We start from the raw sequence: 17651 nt of genomic DNA on the forward strand, positions 1-17651 counted from the left end.
TAAGAACAGAGCCTCATGTTGCAAAAGAACTCCAGCAAAAAATCATGGCTTTGGTCTGCTTAGGTATGCCTGCCTGATTGCTTCACCAGGGCACTGGGCAGTGAGGACAGCTGCCTTCCCAATCATGAAACTCCGTTTTCAGTAAGATAATATCAAAGGTGATGCAAGCGCAGGGAGGCAGCAAGGGCACAATGTCTGCAGGGTTACCGGCAGGTGAGGTGACAGCCTGCAGAGGACCACTTAAGTTGTACATCTCCCATAGTGTAGGGCAGAAATAAGACCCCAGCGACAAATCCGTGCGAGTCTAACATCAGGCTGAATCTCCACATGTGAAGGATTTTTAACAAGTACAAGTATGTTAAACTCATTCTTTCCTATTAAGAAAACATGGCATATATTCTGTTCAAATAATTACACCACCTTGTTAATGAAACCACCCTCACAGTTAATACTGTATGTATATAAATATAAGATTTAATTATAAAAGATGGTGACTAATTAACCAACAACAAGCCAGCCCATTCCTCGAGCCAAAGCTGATTTTATTTGCCTTTCTTCATTTTTGCAGTCTTTTCTTTCCGCTTCTTCACATGCTTTGGAATTTTGTTTTTTCTCTTCTCTCTTTGGGCTTCTTTGACCATCTTTTTCCTTTCCTACAAAGAATCAAAACACCATTCATTTAAAGCCAGCAGGAATGACAGATTTTGAGCAGGCCTGTCAATCTTTAAATTAATTAACACATCACATCAAATATGCTGTTATCAAGAAGAAAAAAATCTGTGGGAGTGAGGAGAAGAAAGGAAAAAGAAAGTGTATCAGTCTGCAGCTCCACCCCCAGGCTCATGACAATACAAAATTCAAACTAGTTAAAACCTGAGTTTCATGCAAGCTTTGAAGAAAGACAACAAGAAGTATGCAACTATACAATAATAAGTCTGATCTAAATTTTCTGTTACCCACAGGGCTACTGGAGTATGTTTTTAAACACCACACAAAAATACTGATCCAGTAACTGTTGGTAACGGGGGCTAGGCCACTGCAACACATTATAATTTCTGCCAGACAGTGCAGAGACTATGCTCAACTAGAATAAAATAATTAAAAAAAAAATCAGCATAACAGAAGGCAGGGAGAAGGAAAGCAATCACCACTGATCAATCATCCAACCTACCAATACACTTGCGGGATACCAAAAAGTTCACCTTACTCACACAATAAGAAGTCCAAATGAAAACCTGTCCGTAAGGATGAGAAGTGACCAAGACATCCCTGTTTCATATCTGAAATGCAGTAGCTCTACGTTTCCAGATAGGTACAAAAAGCTTGTAGTAGAACAACGCAGTTTCATTTGATGGACTTGGAACCTACTAAATTATCTTTCCTAAGAGGGAAAAAATGAGTGCTTTGCATGGCCTTAGAGCTCCCTGCAGAGATTACTCTTCTAGCTTTGTCTAGGCTAGAGAGCAGTATGTCATGAAGTTCCTCTACACAAAAACACCATTAATAGAACATTTATTATGAAATTCACTTTCTACGCACTCATTCTCTTTCCAAAACAGTTTGTTTCAGACAAGAAGTAGGAAGAACCACTCAGAACTACGTTTGGATTTTTTTCCTGTCATTTGGACAGATGTAGGAAAATGCACAGCTCCTGGCCAGCTGACCTTTTTATCCATGGTAACTTCAGCAGGAAGATCTTTGGGATGCCGAGATTCTTTACAACCTGAATCCGAGTCCTCTGAACTACTGTCTTCATAATCAGAGCCTGTTTCTGACTCATCTGCCTTCTCAAGAAGTGCAGGAATCTGTAAGATAACATGAAGAGGGAATTCATCGCAAACCCAAACTCAGTAGCCTAGCAACAAAATAGACAGATTTAAAAAAAAATCTCCTACAAAGAAGCCCTCAGGCAAGCTTGTGTCATCTCCTCTACTACAGCCACCATTGAGTCTCAACAAGAAGAGCGAAAAAGAGGTTGATCTAAATTAAGAACAGGAAATCTAGTATACAGCATAGGATCTTTTAGGTTAGGGCTCACAGCACAGATGCATTGGCACTCCCAAACTGATTTCCCTAAGTTAAACAGCAATTTCCTAACATAGATGAAAGCCAATTTTTAATTATACTTGGATCATACCAAAATCTACCTTAGGGGCACTGTATGTAGGCTTTAGAGCAAACACAAGCATCTATGCTGCAAAACACACTTATTCTTAAACAACACTGGAGACTGTGCCACAGCCTGATCCCTTCCCGTATTTGCAATTCCATTTTTAAAAGTCTACACCACTGCCAAGTAATGGGCAGAAACAAACACTCTGCAGACAAGAAGCTTCTTCCATTGTCACAAGCTTCAAAACAAGGTGTTCTCTGTACTCCCTATGTGCACTTTTATGAAAACAGATAAAATGAAGGATTCCAAAAAAGGCCACCTCACCTTCTGAACACCAGACAAATCCTTCTTCAGCCCTGTCACAGTCTGGTAGAGAATCTACACCCAGAGACACAGAAAGAAAATGTTATCAAACTGCAAATCTTAAATCTTTGCACATGGAAAAGACGAGTACCTCATAAAAGACAGTGATTTTAGCATTAGTACTAACCAAAGAATTTTAAATACAACACTAGATTCAGCAGTCCATGCCTTGATACCAAAGCTTCCATTTTTGTTTGTTGCTACCAGTTTTAACTAAGAAAAATTCCTATTTCCTCCCTTTTTTTCCCTGTAGCACCTCTGGATTATCTACTCACATTATCTTGCTGAACACTCAATGCCATATCCTCTTCTTTCAGTTTCATCATTATATCCACATCTCTCTCATAGTTTTTAACATCAGTCAATGTGCGAGGTATATAAGCCTTCTTAAACACCTACCAAAGAGAAAGGAAACACATTCATTTGCATATAATTTCATGATATTCTTCCATCCTAATTACACATCCTTAAGAGAACGACCATGAGGGATTTCATGGCTCAGAGAAACTAAAAACGAACATAGCATTCACACTACCATTTGTACTGCAGAGTATCTTTTTTTTCCCAGAGCAGGTTCTAAATACACGACCCAAAGGTTGTTGATAGCTCATCACTAATAAGGCTCCTACATTAGTATCACTACTAGCAACCAATTTAGGGACTTCACCGGTCTCTCCAACTTCCTCTTTACTGATTTGAATTTTTTTATTCTGAAGTTTTCATTGTTATGTTTACAATGTCTTCAGGGGACAGCTCCATTAAAACAAGCTGTTACAACTTAATCTCTTTATATAAAAATTCCTCTTCAACCTACACTCCAACTCAAAAAGGGTTTCACAGTACTGTACTGGTGCAGGAACCTAACTGCAGTATAAACAACATACTTAAAATTTATCAGGCAATCTTTTTGAAACAGTCCTCCAGCAAAATTAAGTCTCTACCAGATCAGACACGAGTATTTTACTTCTCTTTTCCACAGTATCAGCTCAATCCCAGAAACAAATTCAGTACCCTTTATGATCCTAAGTACTAGACTAAGTGCTGCATGGACAGCAGAGACTGTCTCCACAGAACTTGCTCTTAATCAGCTGTATTTTTTCACAAGGGAAGTTACAGAAACTAGCCTGAGGTAATGTGAGAAGTGAGAGAGGTAAACATAACTTTGATGCTACTTAACCACTTCACATTCTCTAACTGGACAGTACCTTGATGAAAGGACTAATTTGTTTGCAAAGGATTATTCCTTTGCAAACAAATTATTCCTTGCAAAAGATTGACTTGCAACAAGAAAAATAGCATTTGACTCTACAGTTCAAAAGGATTTGTATGCTCAAGATATCTTTGGAAACAAAATCTTTCATTGGTCAATCTTGAGCCAGCAGCAATCACTAAAACCTACAGCTCCAAGAGAAAAAGAAAAGTCTTTGATGAATTTATTTTTATCCAAATAAAACTTCTTCCAAGGATAAACACCGGGTGACCTAGTACAAATAGGTTCTCATTGATACAAATTCTACACCAGTTTTTTGTTGCTGTTCATGTTTTTTCATTATTAATTTAACTCTTCTGTAACAGAGAGATGAGATTGAAAAATCAAATAAAGACTGTTTATCTTTGCATCAAGCCTTCCCAGATCATTAGCCATTTTCATTATGCAACAGAACAGACTTGAGGTAGTTCTTCTTACATGTAAAAGCAAGGGAGAGAAACAGTATTTGGAAGATTGAATGAATGAGACTGGGAACAAAGGCATGTGGGCAATTTCATGAATGCATCCATCTGAATATCATGTGTATCCTCCTGTTTCTAGATCACCACTCGAAAAAAATCACTGGCACAATTAGAACTCCACTCTTATCGTTGTTGTTAACTGAAGTTGAACTGAAGATACATCAAGGGACCTAGCTGCAAGCAAGCATACTGGTTTAGGTAATTGAGTTATTAGCTGTTTAACACCTGGTCAATGTCACCTGTTTTTACCCACGGCATCCTTCAATACTTCACTTACTGCTAGTTCAGGACATAGCAATATCACTATGTTTTATTTATCAACTGTGCATTTTTCCAAACAGAACAGTTTTAATTGTTCAGAAGAGGAAAGGTTAATTTTAATTTCATAGCAGGAACAAAAATCCTCACTTACTTCCTCATCCACTTTATCTTGACTGGATCTTTCCTCCTCTGTTCTTTTTGATGTTATTTCCATTGCCTGAAGAAATATAAAACAATACAAAGTTATCACTCTTTAGAATCGCATCATTTAATCCAACTAACCATTCCCATCTGTATTTCTCCCTGTACTCCCCACTCTCACTGACAAAATGCTCCAGCCCTCCTTATGGCAATGCCTTGAGCGACCCCTAACGGTAACCAGCGTTTCCGCAAAGCACAAGCACAGATCTGCTTTGAGAACAGGAAGAAGCCACGCTCACTGTTATTTCTAGACCAAATTATAACAGGTCTAGCTTTACTGTAATACATAACAGTGATACATTTACTGTAATACATAACAGGGCAATACAGTGAGCAAAACCCAGTCTTGGAATCGGCTGTTTTCACTGTCACACAAAGCGTAAGCCAGAGGAGCACAAAGTGAAAGAAGTGAAAGAAGTGAAAGCCATAAAGCACAGCTCTACTTCTCTCAACTTCCAGTATGACTGAAAGTACACAGCATCTGGAAATCCTCATGCCATAGTGCTATCCGGACAACACTCAGCCTCATGGTCTTGACTAGGAACATGGCCAGGAACAATACCTCATATCCACTCATGACATATGTGGGCCCTTCTCCATTTACCAGCCCCTCTTTTTTTTTTTTTTTTTTTTAAAAAAATCCTTCCTTCTCTTTCAATAAGAGATTTGACTGGGAGCAGAGGACTGACAGCTACAGACAAAATGCATGGGTGCTGCCAGTGACACCAAGCATTTTACCTCCTCTTAGAATAAGGATGTCCTACCAGCCATAATATTTGGCTAGTCAGACTGCATACTTTGGAGTAATATTGCTCTGAGTCACTCCCTTCCTCCCTCAGCCCACCCTAATTGAAGTCTGCAGGGTTAAGTCTTAAGTTAACTCCCAACTCCATTCTCTGTATCAGCATGGGTATATTTCTGCAGAACTAAGTAACTTTTTCTTTCCTTTTCATAAAGGAAACAAAAGATTTAAAGCACCCAGATTTTAATGCAAATAGCACCTCAGACAGATGTTTGAGTTTTCATGCTTAGGCTTTTTCAGAAAACATAAAATAAAGATGTGTTCATCCTGTAACAGTATAAATGAAAAAGACCCCTATGCATTTTTGAAGCACTGGCATAATGCAATGTAACATACCAGTCCACTTCAACAGTAGCACGTAGAGCAAACAAGACGGAGTTTGAACTAGATCTGAGTTTATTGTTCAAATCTACCTACATAAGCAACAAGGCCATGCGATCTTACCTTTGCCAGATAGTCATCAAGGTTCTCACTTGTGATAGAAGGATCGGTAATAAACTCAAACAGCTCCCTCACAGTCATCACTGCAACATTGTGCTTCTGGAAAAAGCCTATCAGAAATCAAGGGCAGAGACAAGAGACCTTAAATAATGATGTGTAACATATGCAGCTGTGATGTTAAGTGACAATTGCAGCAACATAGCAGCTCTGACGACTTAAGATAGCAGCATATATTGTACTGGCTTTAGATATCAGATGACCCTTGGCGACCTGAAATAAAATCGTTCGCCTTCCCAGTGCAACAAATACTGAAAAAAGAATAGAACTGAATAAATATAAGTCAAATCACCTTCAGCAGGAGCCATACTGAATGGAGCAGGGGCTAAGAAGGATGAAGTAAACAATTTAAGACAGGTGTAATATTTGCAATGGTTGAGATGAAAAATCTTTTCAAAAAAATAAGGAGTGCAGATCTCAAACTTTTGCCAAACTGAAGTATCTACTGAAACAGTGCAGTCTAGTTACGATCCACTGAAATGGAAAGAAACATGGGACACACTAACATCAGAATTTTCCTCACTTACTATATTCAGAATTGGTTTCTTGAGTCAAGTATAACTAATTTTGGAGGTTGCGCTTCTGTATTGGAAAACAGCAGTGAAACACACAAAGGACTACTTAGTAAGTGTTTCCCTGCTAATGTTCTCATAAGATATCTCACCCATAAGAAATCAATCATAGAAAGAACAAAAAAAATAATTTGGAAGCAGCACTCTGTGCCCATGGAGCCACAAATCTTTGCAATGCTCACAGCTAAGGCAGAGCATAAAGTAAGGCATTTCTTAGTCATTGTAGGAGGACTACACAGCAGTAGCAGAAAACAAAGCAGAAAAAAAATCAGAAAACACTGCAAGTCACCGAGGCACTGGCATTTAGATAGGGCAAGCCATAACACATGCAAAAAAAAAAAAAAAAAAAAAAAGAACGAGGTTGCAAATATCTGAGCCAGAAGGGATCAATCAGAAATCCATGAACAGGAAAGAAATAAGGAATAACAAACATACTGGGTATCAAACACAACTTCAAAATGTATATATTCTTTTCCACAAACTTTCAAAAGTCTCTGTAAAATTTGAAAAATCATTTGGAAAAGAAAAGGGAGGGGTTGGAAAGCAGCCTGCACCAAGACATTTTTTGTTCTCAGGGAGAAACGCAGCCTACCAGAAAACATTTGTCTGTTACATAACATATGCGCTCACTCATAACGACCAAATTTTTAAGAGAAAAATACCATAAAGGTATGCTGTTTTATCAAAATACTATGACAAGTCTACAATCTCTAATAAATTACTCTATGGCTTGATCTTCTAAGTGGACCTAGATAAATAAATACGAGGAGCTCTGTGACACACACTAACTTCTTGCAAATTGAAGAATTCCAGATGTGGATTACACTCACAGGACAGATCGGTCTGTCTGCACAGTTCTTCAAGTGAGGAAAGCTAAGGCTGGGGGAGGTGCTGCTGCAAATTGGGACTCTGACCTCTACCTTCTATTGTAAATCTGAGATTCAGCCAGGTGACTCATTTCATCCAGACAATTTCTAGCAAAATAGGTTACACTGTCTTCTGAACTCAGCACAGAACACAGTTCCCCGAGGAACTTAGGAGAACCTAGGAAAGGGAGCATTTAACTGGTTTGACAGCCTCTACAACCAGGGTTATAACTCAAAGACAATTCACCTTCCTGAAAAAGACATCTATACGAACAAGAGTGCAGCCTACTCACCATTAACATTGGCACAGTCCTTTCGCAGAAACTCCAGTGCATGTGGATGGTCATGCTCCACTGCCTGAGACACGTCAATGATGTGCACGTCCCCGCTGTGGTACCTGGGGACAAACACACCAGGCTGCATGAGTCCACCAATGTTACACAGGAGAGGGGCAGGGGACAAAGCATGCTTCAAACTTAAGAACCCATAAACAAACTTAATGAATTTCTCTAGAATACACCTCACATATTAAAGCCGGAGGTTTTTTGTTTTTTGGTTTTCTTTTGGTAAATTCTTTCCCTCCTTTATCCAACCTGTACTATTAAACCCTAAAGGAATAGTCTCCTCAAGAACACACAAAAGAGTCTTATGGGTGAGGAGAGGAGAAAAAAAAAAAATAGTACGTATCTGTATGTCCCTCACTAATGCTTCCACTAGTTGATAATTTGTTGTTCTGGTATTTGTTTTTTTAAACATACATCTCAGATCTAGGTTAAAAGCTACATAATTAATTAGATAAATTGAGAAACGGTCACAAAAAGGACCCACCCACCCTTAAAGGTAGATTAGTACACTCAAACTGATACACAGCAGTTGTCAGCACATACATTTCAAATGTCACAATCCAGAACAAAGTTTAAAAACATACAGCATATTAAATTCACTGAGATCTGCATGAACAAGTCTGGCATCTTGGTACATTCTTCTCATGTACTGGATGATTTGCAGGTACAGCTCCCGGACTTTCGAGTCAGATAACTGAGCATTCTTCAGCAGAGGAGCAGGCCTTAAAGTTACAACACAAATAATAGAAAGTGAATACTTTTTTCCTTGTTCATAACTGCTGTAAATGCTTTAACTGCTATACCCAGTCCTTCAACTCAGTGCATCTAGAAAGTCGGCATGAGCAGCTAAGTGCATGGAGCCAGCATGTAAGGCCGGAAAGCTTGTGTTATGTTGCCAAAGTTACTGTAGCTGTTTCCAAAATGAGCTAAGAAGTTGGGACAGGTTACATTAACATTTGTACTACAAAATAATGAACTACAAATACTATTAGGAAGCCTTTCTAGCCATACTCTCTTGTTAAGTCATTTTCTGGATTCATTTTGCACACAGCTGATGCTTCAGAATCATGCAGACTGTCTGCAGCAGTAGCTGGCAAACATCTGGGTATTCTACAGGTCACATACACAGGCAGGAATAACAAGTTAATTTCAGAGGCCTCAATTAATAGGTAAATAGTAGGTAAATACAGAGGGTTTGTTTGTTTTTAATAAACCTTTGTGGAAAGCTACTAATAAAGAGAATCATTTTGATTTTCTGTGGATACATACCTATCACCTTTACCAATAAAGCCCATGACAAGCACATGACTTCTTAGCATAATTGGCTCTGGGCAAGGTATCCGGGCTGTATTCAACCTGTAACATGGGAAGAAAACCACAAAAAAAAAAAATAAATAAAGAATAACTCTCCTGTCTGCATTGCAAAAGTGCCCACAGGAGCTCCGTTGCTTTAAACATCACACACAGTAAGAGCTCCTCCACTCAGGCAACTCATGCTTGTGAAGAACAACTATGAAACAAATGCAAAAAAAAAAACAGCCATTCTGTTCTGACCCTTCTCAAAATGTTCCTGTATCAGACGAAGAATCTTTACATAATTTTAGGTTAACGCTAGATTAATTTATATAGCACAGTGTACTCAGCAGCAGCTATTTTCTAGCCTTTCCTCACTTTTCAATCAAATCAGAGAGTTCGGACACTGAAGAGCTTGGAGTACGAACAGCCAGACAAAGGAGTATCTTGACCGTTTTTCTCCCTCTTCCCTCTGACATGGAAGCATAAGACACTTCTGAATATTCCAGAGATCATTAAGGGCAGTAACAGCCACAGTCTAGCAGTAGAAGAGTATATCCTGTAACTTTTCAGTTACCTTTGCATGCTGAAATAAAAACTGGAAGAATCACCTTATTAAATTCCTCATTTCTTTTTCAGCCCATGTCTTCACCATTTTTCTTGGGTTGCCTTTGCAATATCCATGACGAAATCTTAAAAAAAAAAAAAAAAATACATATACAAGGGGAATTCTTCAGCCAATCAATATCATATCAACACTGGTCATTTCACCACCTTTCAGACAACCCCTCTCCTCCAGTAAAACCAAACAGAACTCCAACTCACCTGAATTCCCCACTCACATACTTATCCCGATCCTTGAACATCAGAATGGATGTTTTGTAAATCTTTATTGCTCTATTCTCTCCATTCGAAGTACTGGCATGATATACGTTGGCCTATTGGATTAATAAGGGAAGAAGAAGAAAAAGAACTCTGAATTGACCCAACCTTCTCTCCTCTTTCTGACAGCCTGGAAAACATCCCCACCTCAGCCCCTTTGTGGCACTCAGATGAATTAGTGAAATTGCACATAATGGCCATCTTTTTCTACCAGAGACAGCTTGCAGTAAGTACCTAAGACTGAGTACGTGTGTGAAGACGAACACAAGACAGAACCAACAACAAAGAATTCCACACCATTCATATTTTGACACTGAAGCAAGGCCTTGTGTGAAGGCTTAACTTGAGCCTGTAAATTATTTAGGCCCTAAAGCATGGCCTAAATATGTAATGCTGGCACCACTACACCAGGCAGAAGCATGCCTTTAATCACAATCCAAGGACCTGGAAGAAAACCAGATCAGCCTAGGGACAAGGCATTCTAAAAATGATTTATTAATTTACTGGGAAAACTGTTGTCTGGTTTTAATTATCTGCAATATAACTTGATAATAGCAGTGCACAAACATTCTAGTTTTGCAAAAGCAATCAAAGCTCAGTAATATCTTAAACAGAATTTTGTTATGCCATTAGATATTCACATCCCTGGAGAGATGCTGAACTGATCTGATCCACATGCAATAGCCTTGCGTGAAGAAAGAATTACCTGGATTTGCATGTTTTTCAGGCACCGTTTTATACTGTATATACATATACGCTCTGCAGAAGTTTCACATAGAAATTATTAAGAATAGAATTAATTAAATTAATGACAAATTTAAAATTAAGTACTCTGAGAAATCCTTCGTACTTGGGGAAACTGATCTCCTTCACAGTAACTTGCATTTTATCTTAAAATAACTTCCTACTACTCAAGTAACACATACATAGACTAGTACTAAAGCCAAACGTTTCAATATATCTTGAGTACCATAAGCTTCCACCTAGCTTGCTGAGAATAAGACTGTCATGTTGCCTTTTGTAACAGAACTTACTTCTTTCCCTGTGCTGATGCAGCCATTGATTTCTGATATGACACCTCTTGTTAGCATCTTGAACAGAATCATCCGAGTCCTTGGATCCAACACCTCAAGTTCAATACAGAACAGTCAGCACAATTGCTCTCTATAAAGAGAATAAAACTTACTACTACAGTCTGTTCTTAGTACTATATGACAGGACTAACAGCATCAGATTATTCTTGAGGATCAAACAATAATTCAAACAATGGCTGCACAGAATTTGCCGTAATTCTAGAATGATGCTTCACATCCTTTAAAAATAATTAAAAAAAAAAAAAAAAACAAACAAGTACACATCGTTGAGATGGATCTAAAACAGACATAAGAGAATCATTTCCTATCCAGAGTTGTGATATATGTTAAAATATGGTTTCTCTTAATTTAGAGTTTTCATAAATGAAACAGAGCAGCTACGTGGCCAAGGGCCAATAATATTTCAGCCTTGCTTAAGAAAAAAATAAAAGCAAAGCTTTTTTGTTTGTTTCTTGGAATTTAATAAAAGCTTAAAATGAAATTCTGTATTGTATATACCATCAAATTACAACACTATGCACAAAATTGAGCTCCAAAACGTTTACAAGTACAAACTTCATAAAAGAAGTGAAAGTTTTCTTTAGAGTAACAAGACAAACAGAATTCCAAGGCAAAACTCCTGTTGCTATAGTAGCTGCTTTATCACTGGTTTCAAGATTCCAGATCACTTATTTTGGTCAAAAGAGAAATTTGATGCATTTAAGTACTTACTTGTTCCACTGTTGCTCTGTCTGACTTATCTTTGACTCGGTACCTAGCAAAAGTGAAAATAAAGCGATACAATCACACACATGGACTCAATGCTTTGACAGAGTAAAACATGCCGTTCTGTTTCAAAGAGAAGATGACAGCCTCAAAACATAAGTTTATACATACAAAGGCAGAAGGCTTCTCCTGCAGGCAGGAAAAACAAAACAAAACCAAGCCCACAAGCATCAGTGCCCTTCACTATTATAGTTATCTTCTTGCCTCCACTGCAGAGACAGAAGCATCAAAATATTGGATTTATTTAGGAAACTGATCAAGAAATCAAAAGGTTTAAGGCCAAAATGCAAACCGCATGCCATCTATTTACAGATCTTTTTTTCCTTTAATAAATTTATTAAAAGTTCAGGATCAAACTAAGAATAATAATTTGAACTCAGAAGAGTTCTCATGTCAATGAAAACAGAGCCAGGCATGATACTCACATATCTGCTTCCTTCTGTCTAGACTTCTCTGTGACTCTGTTTATAACGGAGTCATCAAAATTCAGCTTATCTGAAAAACATGTAAGACAACATCGAGACGGGGAAAAAAAAAAAAATCACGTCCTATGTTCAGTACCATCTCTGCAATTGTGCTTGCCAGCAAATATGCTACAACACAACGTTCAAACACCAATGGATCTCTGATTGGGTACATAAAGCATGGAAGCTTACCTAAGAGTTTAGTTGCACATCACAGTTAACCTAGCTCTCCATTCTGTCTACATTTCAAAGTAGGATTATAAAATAACAACAACTAAGACAGTCCCACAAACTTTGAGATGCAATGCCAACCTGAATTAATGCCTTTTTGATAGTATCTTATATTAAACTCATCTGCCCTTTTCTTACCACAATCTAATGCCATTTTTCTAAATAGAGCAAGCAATAACCTCCAGGTTTCTGTCCCCCCCCAGCGTATTCAAAGTGGTGCTTGATTAATTGTTAAATATGTAAGAGGTACTTTGTCTGGACACATACCAAGACCACTCTTTACTCTTTTCAGCCTACATTTTAGAACCACCTTGCTATGAAGCAAAATGCAACTGTTTACTGTCCCATCAGAAAAAAAATAAATAAATAAGTCACGACTACAACTCACCCTAGCAGGCTAAGCAGAGCAGCCATTTCCATCACATGGCAAACAAGAAGCTACACAGGCTAGGACAGCAGCCTCTTTACTTATCACACAAACTCTACCCCTGTGAGATAACTGCTACATAAAGTACCACACTAATACTACAGGGAACAGCAATCATCTAAAAACATTTAGCTGTGGTAGCAGCTTTGAGAACAAACACTGGCATTGTAACAGAGCTGATATTCTCCCACGATCCAAACAGTTCGCTCCTACAGATGAGCTGTGGAAAAAACACTTTATCTGACTTGGAGCAGTAAAGGGAAAAAGAATCCTCTGGCTCTCAAAGGGCACAGACAACAGTGTGACAGCCAGTTAACGAAGACCAAAGGCAAGTCCTTTTTAATCTGTCTGGAAATGGTTAACTGCTGTTCCAGTAAATTCTGGATTAAAGCAAGCAGAACCAGTCTGAGAACATCACAGAGTGCACTGCATCCGCTTTTTCAAAAAAGAAAATTTTTCTATAAACAAAACAAATATACTCACCCAAATTAATTTTATGTTCGAATTTCCTCAAGGCCTTGTCTGTAGGGGTTGACATTTTTGCTGAAGAGTAACTAGGGTTCTGCCTATTTGCCTGAAACAAATGATTTGTTAACGTAAGTTGCCTTCTCTTAACAGCCCTTTGAAATACACACTGTATCATAGGGAAAGTCAGCTCAGATGCCTGTGTCTACAACTATAAACAGAAAAACAGAAAGGGCAAAGAAATGGATTAACACCAGATTTTCTTTAACTCAAGACATGAGAGTAAAAGTGACACACCAGCTATATTCCAAGAAGTACCCAATTTCAGGGTTATATTTGGTCAGAAAACTGAGCTGCAAGTCTCTCGTATTAACACCTTTTCATCTTTAAAAGAAAGGGGAGTAACAGACAGAAACAAGGACAAAAACGAGAAGGTAGCAAACAGAAAACTTTCAAAGATGGTATTTTTTCTTACAGGTACCCTTCTCTGAAAATAATACCTGAACACTGTTCCACCAACACTAGACAGCACAAAGTGCTAACAAAAGGCAAGAATAAATCTCAGAAGTGCCAAGTCAGACACAATACACCATGATCAGTACCACCCTCCTCTCAACTATTCTGTTCTGCTGGTACCAATGTATAAAAAAAAATAAAAAATAAAAAAAAATTTAAACCTCTGCTGTCCAAGCTGAGGACAAAGAAGCTGGTTCTCGCATTGTGTGCTTTTCATTCTGCACAAGTTTCTAAAGCAACAGCACACACTCTAAATCCACTTCCAGCACTTCCCCTCACCTCCTGTGCCATTAGTCAGTACTGGGTCTGTCTGGGATGGAGTTAAACTTTCACCACAACAGGCCATCCAGCACTATGCCTTGCACTTGTAGCTAGAAACATATCAATACCACATCAGTGTTTTGGCTATTGCTGAGCGGCACAGGCACAGCATCAAGGCTGCCTCTCCAACTCCCCCCAAAACACCAGCAGGCTAGAGTAATCAAGAAGCAGGGAGGGAACACTGCCAGGACAGTGACCTAAACCTATGGATATCCCCTAAAGGGATATGGATATCCCTAAAGGGATATCCCATACTGTAAGACCTCATACTCAGAAAAAGCTGGGGGGAGAGAAGAGGGACTCCTGTTACAAAACTGTTTGTCTTCCCAAGCAACCACCATGCTTAGCAAGGCCTTGCTTTTCAAGAAGTGTCTGAACATTGCTTCCTGATAGGAAGTAAAGATTTTTTTTTCTCATTTTCCTTCCAAAGAACATTTGCTTTTTCCTTTTTTTTAAATGCTCTCGTCTCAAACCCTCAAGGTTGTTGTCCTCCCCCCAAAGTCTGTCCTGCTGACAGGGAGTGAGAGAGTGGCTGCATGGTACCTAGCTGCCCCTAGGTGTTGAACCAAAACATGGTCCAAAACAAACAAACAAAAAAAATTCATCCTGGGCATGTTGAGCAGGTGCTGTCTTAAAATTCAATGGAAAGAACGGGGAAGATGCTCAAAATCACAAAAGACAAATTCCAGAAACAAACAAACAAACAAAAAGCAACATCGCTAAAGACTGGGACAGACAACGAGAAGGTTGAGGAAGCTAAGGAACAGGAGGAAAACTGCAGAGACAAGAAGCATCCAGCAGCAGGGTTTGAGACAAGGAGGTCAAGCAGAGGCCTGGCTGCACACAGGAACAGACGCGAGGAAAGGTGATCCTCTCAAGGTAAGTTTTCCATTTGGATTTATGCTCACCATAACGTTAACATAGAACAACGCCTCCAGAGTAGTCCCACCTCCTCTTGGCTACCTTTGGTGCTTCCCGAATAGCCTCCAACGTACCTGCGGGCTGCATCCAGCAGCGCTGCCGCGGCACTTCGTGAGCCTTCCCATCTCATCATCCCAGTCCCAGTCGTCATCGCCCTCCTCTCCATCATCATCATCATCATCACCGTTATCACCGTTATCCCCGCCATCGCCTCCTTCGTGCAGACGTGACCGGCGATCCTCAGCGCCCCCACCTTCCGCGGCTGCCTCTGCGTCCTGCGCAAGCTCCCTTCAAACAAACACGCGCTCGGATAAGTCATCCTTACCGTCATAGAAATAAAAAATTTAATATGTTCATCCCAAGAATAAATTTTGCGAGGTTAGCACGCCCTCCCTCTCCCCCCCCCCCCCCGTACCCGTCGGAGCCCTCGGCGTCGTCAAACTGCCCCGGCACGGGCGGGCTGCGGCCGGCTGCGCGTGCCCCCGCCATCTTGCGCTCGGCGGCCGCCCGCCCGCTACGGCGGCGGCGGAGGGACAGAAACGGGCGAGAGCGAGCGCGGAGCGGGGGGGGGGGAAGGGGGGCGGGCTCGCGCGGCAAAATGGCGGCGCGAGGCAGCGCGTGAGGGCGCGGGGGGCGGGGGGCGGGGTGTTGGTTCGCTCCCTCAGGGAGCCGCGGGTCTGTGGGGCTGTGTGCCCGAATGGGCGTATAGCCGCGGGGCTTCTGTGGTGGGGTTTACAGGGAGTAAACGGCTGTGGTGTGTCTGTATAGTACCATATAATGTAGCCATAAACATCTAAGAATCATTAAGGTTGGAAAAGCCCTCCAAGATCACCTGGTCCAACCATCACCCCACCACCAATGCCACCCGCTACGCCATGTCCTTAAGCACCACGTCCAACCTTTCCTTCGACACCCCCAGGGACGGTGATGCCACCACCTCCCTGGGCAACCCGTCCCAGCGCCTGACTGCTCTTTCTGAGAAGAAATGTCTCCTCATTTCCAACCTAAACCTCCCCTGGTGCAACTTGAGGCCATTCCCTCTAGTCCTGTCACTGGTTACCTGTGAGAAGAGGCCGACCCCCAGCTCCACACAGCTTCCTTTCAGGTAGCTGTAGAGAGCAATAAGGTCTCCCCTGAGCCTCCTCCAGACTGAACAACCCTCAGCCGCTCCTCACAGGAGTTGTGTCCCAGGGCCTTCACCATCTTGCGTCTTCAAGCCCTCTTGGCTTTGGAAGTGGCTGCTTATTTCTGCTAAGGCCATCGATTCGTGGTTCCTGAAACACTAGTTATGGTCTGTGTTGTCTGCAAAATAAATTGATTGAAAAGGGGTTTAATATACTCTGAAATACTAAACTCAAGGCTTTAATACAATAAAGCCCCATCTGGACTCCAAATGAACTCCAAGTGCTCAACCCTCACTATAAGCACGTGAGGTCACCACAAGGCCCAGCTCTGCGGACTGACTGACAGTGAGCCAAAAGCATGCCCTTCACATTCACTGCAAGCACAGGATCATGGGGCAACGCAGGGTGGAAGGAACCTCAGAAGGTCCCCTCCAGCTCAAACAGGGTAAGCTGTGAGTCAGAGCAGCTCACTCAGGGCTTTAATCCTTTAGGTTTAAAAAAAGAACAAGAAAACAACAACAACAACAACAAGGACGGAGACTGCAACAGCCCCTTGTGAGCAACCTGCTCCACTGCTTGACTGCCGTCACAGGGATATCATTTTCTTTTTAACCAGTCTGAGCTTTTCTTGCTTCAGTTTTTTGGTCCTCGTCCTCTTACCGTGTAACACTGTGAACAGCCTAGCTGCATCCTCTGTGTCAGCTTGTTACAGGCACTGGCAGGCAGCTACCAGGTCCCCCTGAAGCTGAGTATGCCCAGTTCCCTCAGCTTCTCTGAGCAAGACAAGTGCTCCAGATCCCTACCTATCTTGCTGACCCCCTGATGAATTTACTCCAGCTTTGTCGGTATCTTCCCTGGGTTGGGAAGATCCAAGACTGGGTGCAGTTTTCTAGATGCAGTCTAGCACTCACTGGAAGACAGGTGAAAGTCACACACCTCAGTCTGCTGGCTGCGCTGCTCTTGATACAGTGCAGGATGCTACTGACCTTCCTTGCTGCCAGGATACACTGCTGGCTTATGGCATCTTATTGTCTACAGTGACATCCCAGGTCCTTCTCATCAGCAGCCTTTCCCTGGCCAGTCAGTCCCCATCCTGTTCTGTTGAGGCTCTTCCTTTCCTGGTGCAGGACTCTGTATTTGTCTGTTGAAATTCATGAGGTTCCTGGTGACTCATATCTGCACCTTGCCTGGGTCCCTCTGGGTGGCACCCCTGCGCTTGTCCAAATCAGGTAGGTCACCATCACCACCACCATCCTTGATTTGGTGTCATCTGTAAACCTCATAAGAAGCTAGATAAGGGGTCCGCCGCCAGCCAATAAGTGATGTTGTTTGTGCTTCTGTGAGAGCATATGTAAGAAAGAAAAAGAGAAAAGAAGGGAAGGGAAGGGAAGGGAAGG

General features: G+C 41.0%; 1 protein-coding gene across 1 annotated transcript; it reads right to left on the bottom strand.

Moving 5' to 3' along the window:
- Nucleotides 1-365: 365 nt before the first annotated feature.
- Nucleotides 366-15688, bottom strand: RIOK1 (RIO kinase 1). Its single transcript, XM_082754132.1, has 17 exons — nucleotides 15546-15688; nucleotides 15205-15418; nucleotides 13391-13481; nucleotides 12211-12280; nucleotides 11732-11774; nucleotides 10961-11053; nucleotides 9870-9982; nucleotides 9656-9736; nucleotides 9021-9107; nucleotides 8336-8473; nucleotides 7701-7804; nucleotides 5916-6022; nucleotides 4620-4685; nucleotides 2752-2871; nucleotides 2438-2491; nucleotides 1665-1805; nucleotides 366-653 (listed from the first exon to the last, which is right to left on the bottom strand). Exons 1-17 carry the CDS (start codon nucleotides 15617-15619, stop codon nucleotides 543-545), a joined length of 1707 nt encoding a protein of 568 aa, XP_082610258.1. The 5' UTR covers nucleotides 15620-15688; the 3' UTR covers nucleotides 366-542.
- Between the last annotated feature and the right edge of the window lie 1963 nt (nucleotides 15689-17651).

This window comes from Aythya marila (genome assembly GCF_965140915.1).
Source record: "Aythya marila genome assembly, chromosome: 2".
Lineage (NCBI taxonomy): Eukaryota > Metazoa > Chordata > Aves > Anseriformes > Anatidae > Aythya > Aythya marila.